The sequence below is a fragment of the Epinephelus moara genome, chromosome 20, assembly GCF_006386435.1.
Source record: "Epinephelus moara isolate mb chromosome 20, YSFRI_EMoa_1.0, whole genome shotgun sequence".
NCBI lineage: Eukaryota > Metazoa > Chordata > Actinopteri > Perciformes > Serranidae > Epinephelus > Epinephelus moara.
In genome coordinates this window covers 32,406,279-32,419,639 of record NC_065525.1, presented here as the reverse complement: position 1 = coordinate 32,419,639, position 13,361 = coordinate 32,406,279, and the positions used below count along the sequence as shown (strand labels likewise).

The 13,361-nt window shown below is 38.1% G+C and overlaps 1 protein-coding gene across 1 annotated transcript in view; it reads right to left on the bottom strand.

Moving 5' to 3' along the window:
- appl2 (adaptor protein, phosphotyrosine interaction, PH domain and leucine zipper containing 2) overlaps positions 1-13,361 on the bottom strand; it is a 39,240-nt gene that overhangs the window by 13,024 nt on the left and 12,855 nt on the right. Inside the window, exons 11-19 of the mRNA XM_050072767.1 lie at positions 10,129-10,317; positions 9,985-10,027; positions 9,662-9,718; positions 6,417-6,511; positions 4,345-4,500; positions 4,082-4,134; positions 3,713-3,887; positions 1,728-1,764; positions 577-732 (exon numbers count right to left, since the gene is read on the bottom strand). Of these exons, the coding sequence (XP_049928724.1) occupies positions 577-732; positions 1,728-1,764; positions 3,713-3,887; positions 4,082-4,134; positions 4,345-4,500; positions 6,417-6,511; positions 9,662-9,718; positions 9,985-10,027; positions 10,129-10,317 (961 nt within the window). The remainder of the gene's footprint in view (positions 1-576; positions 733-1,727; positions 1,765-3,712; positions 3,888-4,081; positions 4,135-4,344; positions 4,501-6,416; positions 6,512-9,661; positions 9,719-9,984; positions 10,028-10,128; positions 10,318-13,361) is intronic.

The following is a 13,361-nucleotide window of genomic DNA, read 5'->3' as shown; positions in this document are numbered from 1 at the left end:
TCATAGTATAGTATGTCACAAAAATGCAAAAAAAGTCATAGTATAGTATGTCAAAAAATGCAAAAATAAAAAAAAAAGTCATTGTATATGATGTCATAAAAGATTCATAGTATAGTATGTCACAAAAATGCAAAAAAAAAGGTCATGGGATAATATGTCATAAAGTAGTCATACTATAGTATATCAAAAAGTGCAAAAAAAAAAGTCTAAATAGTCAGTATAATATGTCTTAAAAATGCAAAAAACAGTCATAGTACTGTATGTCGTAAAAATGCAAAAAAAGGTCATAGTATAGTAAGTCATAAAATATAGTATAGTATGTCAAAAAAAGTGCAAAAAATTTTTTACAGTACAGCATGTCAAAAAAAGTGCAAAAAAAGGTCATAGTATAGTATGTCATAAAAATGCAAAAAAAAAAATCATAGTATTGTACTGTAAAAAAAAAGCCAAAAAAAAAGTCAAAGTACAGTATGTCATTAAAATGCAAAAAAGGTCATAGGATAGTATGTCATAAAGTAGTCACAGTATGGTATGTCAAAAAAGTACAAAAAAACCCGCCATGTTTGGTGTATTAACCTTTTCGCCCTCTGTGTTGCTCTCAAAGACGAAGGCGCTAAATGAGGGCTCTCCCTCCTCATCTCCATCACTCCAGTCTCTGCCCTCGACCACGAACCCCATCAGCCTCCCATTCTCTTGGTGGGCTGCAAACTGACACACTTCTCCGAGTTGGAACTGAGAAATGAAAGAAGTGACAGGGAGAGAATAAAGATTTTTAAAATTGTGGCAGGAGCTGGATCATAGTACAGACATGACTAGGGTTGCAACAGATTGGTAAATTTATGGAAATTTTAAGCTAAGCGATATTTTGCACAATTTCAATATAAGAATCTTTAAAAAGTGAACTTATGAAGGGGAAAAAATATGCATAAAAATCAATATTAGGTGTACTGGCATGTTTTGGTAAAATGTATGCACATTTAATTGAATTGTAACCATGCTCTGCATTCAACAGCGCACTCTTCCATCACATCCCATTTAATAGGAATTCAGTAAAACCACAACTCTCTGCATTCAAAGTATTTCCTCTCATCATCAATACAGCCCACACTATTGCTAACACTACTGCAACACCTGAGCCAAAGGACAACATGCTTTCATGCACATTTTGATTATATTAATGCTTTAAATATATCTATTTTTTTGTTTCAGTTAATTAGCAGATAGTAGCCTAAAGCAAAATTCAGTTTATAATGTTACACATTCTGCTAGTTTTTGCTAGCTAATTGTTACCATGTGGGATGTAGCTTCACTGAGCATGCTAACTGAGGAGTTTAATTTATTTATTTACATTCAATCTTTATTTTAAAACATTTTATTTCATAAATTACTTCAAATTGCTGGCTCAAATTTTCAAAGTACCTTTCCCCATTAGTGAACTTGCTAGCTAAGTTAGCCAAATCCTCACAAGGAACATTTCACACTATGTATTTGACAAATTAATGGATTTATTTGTCAAATGAATCAATTATGTCTGCATATGACATGGTTAAAAAAGCCAAAGAACATAATTCCTGCATATTCATTTTATTCCATGAATTCCCATAGAAAGTTTTCATCTTAAAGATTCTATATTCTCCTATTTTGCAACCCTAGGCACGGCTGAACCTCAATCTGTTAATGAAAAGTGAGTCTGGATAAATACTGACTTGATCTTTTCTCATACTTACGCTTATTCTTGTGACTTGAGTCTGAGGGTCAATCAACCTATTGTGAAGACAAAATAGAGACTTTTACAAGAAAATGAAACACCACTGACACAGCCTTGACTTTGGATCCATCAGTTTTTTTCCCCCTGTAGTCTTATGCTTGAACATTGCTTACAAAAGGTAAAGCCTAACAAATTAAAAAAAAAAAAAAAATCAATCATGGGTTATACAGCAGCTCGACATTACATGTTTTTGTTGGATAAGCCGAGCAGTGTACAAAAGAGTTGTATGTTGCAGATTTTTCTGCTTGGTAGTGCGCCAAAAGAAAAAGATTCTTGCTTCGAGGTCTTCGCTTTGTCTTCAGTTAGTAAAGCAGATATATAGCACATCAACTTTTCCAGCTGCACTCTTAGGGATGGCTTTTGTTAAGATTTTATTGATACTACTTCTCTTATCCGTACTCCTTATGGGTTTTGCACTTTATTGATTCTCTCGTCGGTTCGTTTTCATTTCTAAATAATTGCTTTTTAAAAAATATATTAACTTAAAAAAAATGCTTGCTGAACATATGTATTGATAAAGTATTGGCTTTTTACTTACGAAGGTTTAACTGCACTTGCAGTAGCAAGCGTAATTGCCGTCAACTTTAGTAATTGTTTTTAGTTATTTTCACTTTGTTTCCAACGTGGCGTCTCTGCTGTTCACTGACTCTATGGCCGTGTGTATGTGTGTGTGTGTGTGTGTGTGTGCTGAGGAGGTCAGCCCTGGCACAGAGCGCAGATGAGAGGCTGAAGGATGATAATGAATTAAACCAAAAGCTATAAAGTACCGATAAATACTACAGTCTAATTTGGCCTCGGGGCTCGTTTAATACCGGGTTTCAGCACCCGCCCCTAGGTGCTCACTAGTAATGACATGCACACAATCGTGCAAACCCATGCACAACCACTTATAAAGACGAGTTGGATTTTATAGTTCAGGCTTTCACAATGCCACTGCTTGTGCACAAAGACATAAAACTAGACGAAGTAAGATAAACTTCAATACTATTAATAAGACAGTTTTAACTGTAAGACATGTTTTAAAGATAATTTTCCTGTTGTGTTGTACAGTGTGGGAGGCTACAGGATTTCAGGACGATACAGCTGTGATTGAGGGTAAAACAAGGTTATCACAAAGACAGATTTGAACCAAAATGAAATTAATTCCTAACTGATAGCAGAAAAAGATTGTGAAGCTGTGTGGAATGTTTAAACCATTGAAATATTACAAGAATATTATAGGATTACTGTTTCTGCACAGAGGAAGAGGACCAAAAAGACTGCTGAGAAAACATACACTGCGCTTTGAATAGAACATCTTTTTTCTCCATGCCTTTGGCACATGACTATCAAAAGGTAGAATGTTTTGCACCATAGCAGGTGAATGTTGTAGTTTAACGTCTGTCAGCATTCTGGGCAGACAACAATAACTGAAGCATCTGCTTGGGCGTTTTCTATCTATATTAGGGATCAGCATGAGTACTATAGCACTTGAGTTGGGTAAAGGCATTTTGTTTGTATTTTTCTTGTAAATGAATATAAATAAATTCACCCTGTTCTATATTAAAAGTTCACATTTTTTGGATGGGATTCAGTGATGTCACTGCTATCAATGAATATCTGCACAGACCCTTGTAGCAAAAATGATAGATCAGCGCAGCTGCAGACAACATTGAACGTTTTTACGACTTTACTCGATCTAACCTGACAGGCAGAATTTTAACCATGCATAAGAGTGATGTTTGGAAGTAATTTGACAAAAAACACTAAATAAATGTGCAGTGCAAGCTAACTTTGCTTGGGCATTCATTTCGGACTCTATTCTCAAGTAATATTTTCATGCAATTATTTACTATCAAGGGAATTTCTGAGTGCGTCACCATCTCTACATGCTGAGGTCAAATCAGTTTTTTCTGTCTGAGGTGGTATTCATGTCACAGTTCAAAAATATGTGATAAATTCTACCTGAGACTACTGCTGGTGACCATGAGGTGGGATTCGGTGGTCCTGAAGATGTTGTGGATGGCTCGGGCAGCCAGCACCTGCCTCATGGCCTCATAGATCACCTCCTGATTGTTGCCACAGCGCACCGCCATTGAGCCCTGGAAGCGCACAGCGAATACTTGCTGCAGGAGGGAGTCTGCGGAAACATACACACATCACCCACACACAAACACAAACAAGTCGGAAGCATAAACATTAAAAAAGAAGCATGGGAGCACTCATGTAGGAGAATAAAAGGTACACAGGCACACACAGCGAGGTTAAGCTGAACTCAAACAGCCCTTGACACAAAGAATGTAGACTGTAAGCTGCATTGGGGAAGATTTTTACCGTCACTTTCTGTTGAACAGTCATCGTCTGTTTCTCCAAAAGGATTTGTGCGTCTGCCAGGAAGGGAGCACACAGACCAGCAAAAAACAATTAGACCCCTGCATTGAACCATTAAGAAGCATTCAGCTTCCTGGAAATTGTATAATAACCACAACGTGGCCAACTTTCAGGAAATTAGCATCATCATGCATCAGTACCAGTCGTTCCTGCCCATCTCTCACAAACACGCATCCACACAAACTTCCTGCCAGTTGTTCCCTCACCTCCCTCCAGCCCTGTTCTGGTCCTGAAACTCGGAGGCTGGCAGCATGATGTCGAACTGAATGGGTGTCCCAGGGGCTATCAAGTCTTCTGGCTCCGTAGCAGCCCCTGACTTCTGAGAACCACCACTGACAGCATTTACACCTCCTGGTTTCGCTCTGCAGGAATGAGACACACAGAATGAAAATGAGTCATAATGAATAAGTCAAGTAAACCCAAATATGTCCACTACTAAACTTAAACGACAAGTCCATGTCTTACAGTCAGTCTTAAAGGATAAGTTCAGTATTTTTCATCCAGGACCATTTTTTCCTATGTTCTTGTGTCTAAGTAACTTATTAGAACAAATGACAATGAAGTCCAGTATTGAGCGAGCCGGCAGCAGCAAAACAGGCTGTAACGTAACCATTTAGTGCATGTTCACACCTTTATGTACGTCCACTAAAAGTGCTTTTTGTTATCTAGAAACAGCCAAACGTCGCTATTGCCAATCCCTCCAGACTTCATTTAAATAGACAGTAATTTTATCATTGTAAACTGTACTTCATTCAAAGTCAACGGAAACAAAACAAAACTGACAAAAGCCGTCTTGGTTCGTCTTTCTACTGTTCCAACATTAACCTGCTTTGATCGAAATAAACCCTTAATTCACCTAGTTAGATGTGAAAATAAACTAGCTCTGAACATGCTAAAGTTGCTGTTTATTTAAATTATGTCTTGTAGGTTTGACAATAGCGATTTCAGGGCTGTTTCTGGTACACAAAAAGTACATTGCTCTTTAATGAAAAGTTTACCACTGCAGGGATCCTTTCCGTGATGTTATCAGAAACTTAGAATAATAATCTGAGCCTGTCGGGGGCAAAAACAAGGTCCTACAGTGGATGTACATTGACGGATGAACAATCCCTTTGTTGATCGTATTGCAACATGTTTTGAAGCTGCTGGCTGCTGCTCTTTTGCTCAATGCTGGATCGGTTTCAAAAAATGGTGCTCCCATTCTTTACTTAGACACAAAAACATGGGCAAACAGGGTCCAGGTTAAAAAACTATTGAACTCACCTCATAACACAATATAATACAAAAGAGGTAATTGTTTCTCCTGTTCACACTGAGATCCCTTTCCAGCTCAACTCCAATGTAAATGATAGGGGATCAAACCTGTATTCCTCTACAGGGAAATTTGTGATGAAAACTATAGAGTGCATTTTTGCATAATGGATGGACTGTATGTTTTGTCCTCCATCACATCGCAAATTTGCCCTTTACACCAACCAATAATGCTTTCAGTGTACATATAGGCATGTAATATGCAACCCTACCAAGTAATCTGGTATGAAATGTTCAAGGGTCTTTGAAGTTGGGTTAAACTACCATGTATGCTCAGAAATAAGCTAGTTTGCCAGGCATGCTAACATGTGCATCTTACATTGGAGCAGACAAACACAATTTTTTTTCTATTCCTCACACTTGAGCTCTCATCTTTTTGGTTTTGGGAACACTGAGAAAGAAACCAATTTCCCAAATATTTATATAAGGAGCATTGGTCCAATTAGAGCCCCAGGAGGAGAGCTTCAACAGGCCGAGAAAGCTTGACAGTCCTGACATGCCTAGTTACGGTTGCTAAAATGTAATTGGACAGTTGTTGTTCGGGGAAGCGGTTTGGCGAATGGACAAGTGATCGCTTGTTGCAAACTGTCAGTTTTAGTGGAAAAGAGACAAAATGCAGACTCTCTTTCCGTTTAATGATTATCATCCTCAGTAATTATAGGCTGACATTTTGTTTCTCCATTATTTTAAATTCACAATCTCTGTATACACACCAAGAACGAATTCATGCAGAGGAAGATGTCGTGTTTACAGTGTTGCACACACACACAGACAAACTAGTTTTAACAATAAATACTGACATTAAGAGCCCAATCCAAAACAATGCATGTCACAAATGGATCAAAAGGACAGTGCTGCTTAATTCTAAGTTTTTAAAGTTATGAAGACTTGCGGCTGTAAAAGCATTTAATTATAAACTTCAGGGGAGGATGCAGTTTGTAGTGTTATGACAAGCAGCATGCCTGACCTGTCAGGGTTGGGCGAGCCCTCTGGTCTCTTCTCAAAGCTGGTGATCGGGGTCACTGCCTGGATGGCCGTCTGGTTCAGTCGAATGGCCACAGCCTAACAGGGACACAAGGACATTGCAGTATCTCTGTAACAGCAGGCGAGTCATTTATAAAACCAAAATAGTGTGTAAATATGTCTGAAATGTTTAAAACATTACCAAGTTCTAACTTTTTCTCTTATCTCTCACCAATTCTCTACATTATCTCAATCTTATCTTTGCTCTGTGAACCAATGAGAAGGGTCTATTCACCAGGAATAATCCTTTAAAAATAGCTTTAATTGTTTCTGGTTTCTGAGTTTCTTTCAGGTAAAGAAAATGATTTAAGGTCTAAACTAAGTGTTTATAGTCATTTCTGGATACAGGTGTACACCATCAAGTGTTGTATTTGGGGAGAAAAATAGTCATTTTTGCTAAATACAGCCAGTACTATGAAATATATTAGTGTATCTAATGGTACAAAAAAGTAGTGCTACACTCATAGTACTTGGATTTAATCATTTAATTGTACTGTAAATTGAAATATAATTGTAAAATATTTCATAATCTAAAACCCAAATAGTCAATTTATAATCCATGCTTAAAATTAAAAAAATAAAACTGTCATTTATGATATAGGATATTACAATTCAAGGATTTATTGGAGTGCTGTGTTGGAGTTTCGTCTCTGCATTGTGTTGTTTGAATCTTATTAGTGGCAACAACAACGAGAACGCTCAATTTTTTTCCCAATAAACGATAAACAGCGGTCACAAAAAGAAGAAATGAGAGACCGAAGTGGCAACAGAATACAAATAACTAACCAGGTATTTGCTTGCATACAAATGAGGGTGAGTCCATGCTGTTTTGCCGAAACACCCACACTGGGAGAGAATGAGGGCAAATTTTCCACATCGACAACTTTCACAACGAGATAAACTAAATAAGCTGAATCCAAAATTATTCTCCATTTGCTGCTTGGTGCACTAAATTTACCTCCCAGCTGCTGCCTGAATTACATGCAGCACCATCAGAAGTTCCCACGATGGAACAGAGAATATGCAGTAGTTTCAATAGTGTGAACAGATACACAACTATTTACTAAAAATGCTAAGATGACAAGTATGTGATTTGAAGTTATGCAACACTACACCTGTCAGATTAGTGTTTGAAAACTCATATTATTACTTACTCTGTGGTAAACCACAAAGTAATTATCATGTAGGGAAAATAAATATGTGATTGCAGACACAGCGATAGTCTGTTTGTCTCTGAAGAATCTGAAGAATAAACATTTTCATAGAGCCAACCCTCCTGCAAACATTGAATGGGACTGAAAAGCAGAGAAGGGAACAACAGCTGTGAGACACTTCAGAGAGAAGAGGGAGGCTGTTCTACATGACAGCATTGGAACAGCGCCATTATATTTTATGTCTCTTTAGCAGAGAAAAAGTTTATACCTCACATGCGTTATTGATTTTAAGTGGTTGAACAACAAATACATTACTCTTACTGCCTGATCAACTCACAACAGAGGGGTGATAGTCCAACAACCATGATCAATGAAATGTTTCTAATTCCCCTTTTCTACCAAACTTAGCACATATATGCAGTTTTTGAAATGCTGGTAAACACATTAAAAGCATTCCTTTCATTGCCATTCTGCTGTTTTTTCTGGTGTTACATTCAACGTCATCAATATGCCAGAAAACAGGGTTAGTTAAAAGCAGAAAGCAGCATGGAGGCCAGTGAAAATGTTAAAGTGGTTACTTCATTTTATATCTGTTACTTATTCAGTCTTTCTTTCAAACTCAGCGCCAACTAAGTTGGAAAGATGTTTGAGCACTGCCTGGATCGAGACAGACGGAATATGTGGCTGAGATGACAAAGAGTCGCACAAGTCCTGACTGTCGCGATGGAAAAGTAAAAATGAGTGTATCCACCTAGGTGTCATGTTTCCATCACTGCCAATCGAAGCTGGGGCTGATAAATACCTGCAACTACTGCAAAGTCATTTGTCCTGGAGAATGGAAGCTGAATCGAGGGGTTTGGTGTCCCAAAATGATCAAGAAAAGCTTATCCATGCTTTTATTTCCAGTTCAATTAACCACTGTAATGGTGTCTTAACTGGTCTTCCCAAAGGGACCATTAAACAGTTCCAGCTTGCCCAGAATGCTGCTATTAAAGCTTTATCTAGGACCAAGAGAAGGGAGCTCATTACTTCAGTTCTAACATCTCCACACTGGCTTTGTTAGTTACAGATTAGATTTTAATGTGCTGCTACTTGTCTTAAAATCACTGATAGTTTAGGCCCGGACTACATCTCTGATATGTTTAAAGAATAGAAACCTAGATCGAGGGACTCAGGCCTGAGCAAAACTGAGGTCACTTCCATTATGTTCTTAAACCATTTTGTACTTTTTTTTAATATCACTTTTCTTTTCACTATATTAAATCGTTTTTAATTACTATTTTATGTAGTTTGTGCTTTCTTTTAATTACATTTATATATGGATGCGCCTTTTGTTTTATCTATGTAAAGCACACTGAGCTGCCCTATGTATGTATTGTTCTATAGAAATATATTTGCTATTGCTACATTTTCCACTAACACCAGATATTAGTGGGGGTTTAAAGGAAAAGGTGAAAAAGGGCTTAAAGGAGCAGTGTGTAGAATTTAGTGTCATCTAGCTGTGAGGATTGCCAATTTCAACCCACTGAATCTTCTTCCATGTGCCAAGCATGAACACCCGCTAAGAGTTCCTTTAATGTTCATTGTTCAGGGAGTTTCTACCAGGAGCCGAATTATCTGCAGAGGTCTCCTCCTCTCCAAAACAAACAGACCTGATGAATTAAATCAGAAAAATCAGTCTTTTTTTCTGCGCTCTCTGGCTCGTCTCCGAGGGTCTGCTAATTATGGTGTCTGACAGGAAAACATGAATGGCCCTATCAGTGTTTGGTTTGTCCTTTAAGAACATGGCGATCTTCATGGACGAGGACAGCTCCCTATGTAGATGTAAACAGCTCGTTCTAAGGTAACTTTAAACACAATGGTTCTAATTTTCAGGTGATTATACACTAAAGAAAACATACTTATTATATTCTATTTCTATCACTATATCCCTCTAAATCCTACACACTGGACCTTTGATTCTTAGATATTTGCTTTAGGTGGTGTCTTTTTTAACCTGCACAGTGGATATGAACTGTGTGGGAGTGTGCATTACCTCTGGGTTGTCAGTCAGGTAGATCTGTCTGGAGATGTTGTTCACAGTGCAAATCCACTGAAAAAGAAACACAGAGATCCACATCAAGACTTCCTCTCACTCAGACTTGAGCCACTTGAGTTCACTTGACTGATACCAGCTGTGACAGGCCAGTCAGATGCGTCCAAGCACAAAACCAAATATGAAAACCACACCAGTAAGTCTCCACAGCTCCTCCATTGTTATGTGACTGATACTTGCAGCAGCAGATGTCTTTGGGATGAAGACGTAAAACAATAATGAAGATTAAACACAGCTGTTTGAACGACCTCTTTGACACTTACTTCTTCATATTCCCTTTTGCTCTCGGCTTGTAGAATCATTGACCTGGAGGCATTTATGACAATGGAGAGAATTAAATAAAATACAAACAATATCACACGTGTGCATTATTCTCATTGTTGGATATGTAGAAAAAGTAAACGTACGTTTTGCCTGTGGGAGAGGTTATCTGAAAGCAGTAGCGTCTGTCCTCACACTCCACAGCCATGACAGAACTGTTGTCTAGGTCCAGCACCATGCCCCCCGCCACTGCCCCACGCGGCTGGCACATGAGGTTTCCTCCCTGGGTGAAGAAGTACAGTCGGTCCCAGGCTGTGGTCACTAGGCCTGTTTTACTGGAGGAGCACAGAAGAGAGTTGATAAAGGTCAGCACTTAAGGATGAGATTTTGAAAAAACCTAATGGTGGCATCATGGAAAGTTTATTAAGTGACAAAGGCTACACACAGAGTAAGAATGTCAAGGATTTAAGGCTGGATGTGAAGAAAATTCCTCACTCACATCTGGCTTACAAATGAGTCCAAAAAGAAGCAAGTAAATGTCCCTCTTTTTGTACAAGTTTTTAAAAAAATATTATAACTAAAATCAACAAGCATACATTTATTTAGAATTGGAAAAAAGCAAAATACTTAAAATGATTAACTTAACAAAAGTGAGGTTATTTTTCCACCAAAATTAGTGCACATGTGGGTTTTTAAAGGCGACACTTAGGCGATAATAGGCAATAGACCACTTTCCCACTGCAATTAAACCAGAGCCATTTATACTTATATGGATTCTGCAGCAGATAAGTATGTCTTTGTTTCTTTTTTTTTGCCCCTTGTGCATCATGTTCGACGTCACAGACAGGCCAAAAAAATGGTCTGTAAACATATTTTTTGTATCTCTTACTTAACCAGTCTTTCAAGTCCCTCAAGCTTAGCGGCACCTAAATGACAAACAATTTTTCAGCTCTGTTTGGCTTGAGATGGATGGTATCAGGGTGGCAAATCATTGCATCGCACTTGCAAAGGGGCTAAAATTAGTATTGTATTATCACTGCCAAATGAAGCCGATCAGAACCGGAGCTGATACTCGCAACTACTGCAGAGTCATTTGTCCTGGGAGTGAACTGTGATTGTAACCTTACATTACAATTACATAAAGCCAGATGTTAGCAGGTGTTAGTGGGTCTTTTGTCTGGTGGGAAAGGGGCTTTTAGACCTTGAACTGAAATAAAATTGCCACATGTTGTCCACCAGTCATCCTAAATGATACCATGCTTGTTGAAAAAAAAAAAAAAAAAAAAAAAAAANTTAGACCTTGAACTGAAATAAAATTGCCACATGTTGTCCACCAGTCATCCTAAATGATACCATGCTTGTTGAAAAAAAAAAAAAAAAAAAATATATATATATATATATATATATATATATATATATATATATAAAATGAATGTATTTCCATTATCTTTTAATAATTCAACAGTATTAGCAAATAGAAGAGATGAGTTGCTTGATATCAGACATAACTGTCATCTCTTTACACTCGGTGGAGTGGGTGGATTCCAAGGTCTGGACCCAGATGAAGAGATGCTTCAACTGGAAGGTTACATTTGCCAACATATTTCCCAGCTTTGCAAAGAACCAACAAGAAAAGAAGCAAAATGTAGGCATGTAGCAGCATCCTTGTAGTAAATTAACACAGACGCCAGCATGTTGTGAATCACTCGTCAACATAAAAAGCTGTCCTTATTCACAAATAAATAATAAATAATTTTCTCAGCCATCCTCAAATCTCAAGAAGCAGTCTAGCTTGCAAGATAAACATGACACACATATTTACATCCCTCAAGTTTCAAAATCCAAATAGTTCGGCAGTGAGGAATGTACAGCCTGGTCTCACAAAAATTGTTACAGGCAATCATAATGTTGAATATACTTCGACATATCGCCATGCACCTGAGAATTAGGGCTGTACCCAACTCAGAATTATGTCAGTCCAATTGGATTTGGCTGTTAAAACTATTATTTGACTAGTTGTTTCTTTTTTTCCATGCAGAGTTTGAACAGGGTTCTACAAGACATTCAGGTAGACAGTGATCTTCACGTAATATAGTAAACAAGCCAATTTAGCCCTCGGAGCTAATGCATGCTAACTACAATAATGATGAATCACAAATGTGCAACAAATGTGCCGACACTAGATATAAAACAGAAGAAGGTGATGACATTATTTCAGAGCCTGCCTGGGAAAAGCCTCTCTTCCTACAGGCAGTTGCTTCCATCTCACTCAGACTCACCCTGGGTCTGCAGCTGCCTGCCCCAGAAAGCAGTGTGAAAGTGAGGAGCAATCACCCTGCAGCTACATCTCAGGATGAAAATGTCTGCAGAAGCACAGAAGTACACTGCACACTGACTGACAAAAACACACAAAAAAACCTCCTCTCAACTTGAAGAATCTCAGTAGACTGAGTGGTCTCTGACTGACAATGCCAATCTTTGACTGTCATGGGCAGTCCTACAAAGAATCGACTTTTTCCGCCACCCCAAGACCTCCCCTTGTTTCAGTACTTTCCTTGAACAGCTGTTTTGTTTTCGTTTTGAATTTGTTTTGGCTATTAGTGTCTTTGCATATAAACATAAATATAACAAAACAACTACAATGTAATTTATCTCTGACTCACTCGCTTTCACAACAAAGCGACATGTGTATGACTCATTTTAATTGCTCATCTGTGAGCCTTCCCCTTGAACATTCTGTTTGAAAAATATTCCCAGATAAATTTCTTTTGATTAATATCAAAGTGAATGGCTCATGCTGCCGTGGGTGACTAAGACCCTTAATATTGAGAAACCATTCGAAATAGCAAATGTTCTCTGGACTCAGTATTTGACAAGCGTTTTCAGGCTGCTGGCGGTGTGTGTCATTAAACAGAATGGCATTCTGTGGAAACCTTTTCTCTGGTGTCACCGACATTTGTCAAAGACTTTGGATGTATATGAGCGAGAGACAGAGTTTGACAGCTCTGACATTTCACTAAATCACATTGCGGGCTACGCTGCAGTTCTACCCCCTGAAGCCATTAAGGAAGTTTCCCTTCTCATACATCCACTCTGCAATAAGCTGACAGCGCACACTGTCAACATGTTACCTGACCCACACAGTCTGCTGTGACAGACTTATTGTTTAATGTGTTCATGTGTGTCTTGAGAAACTTTAGCAAGAGAAGCAAAAATCATTTGTATGATTGTGTTTGGTTACTTTGAGATTCAAGACTTAAGGTAACCACTATATACTAATTGCATCGCTATTTCATCAGACTTAATTACCTAACAAATCACAGAATTGTCACGTAAGGTAAAATGAGGACAGATTCAAAGCGTGTTCGTCAGCTGCATT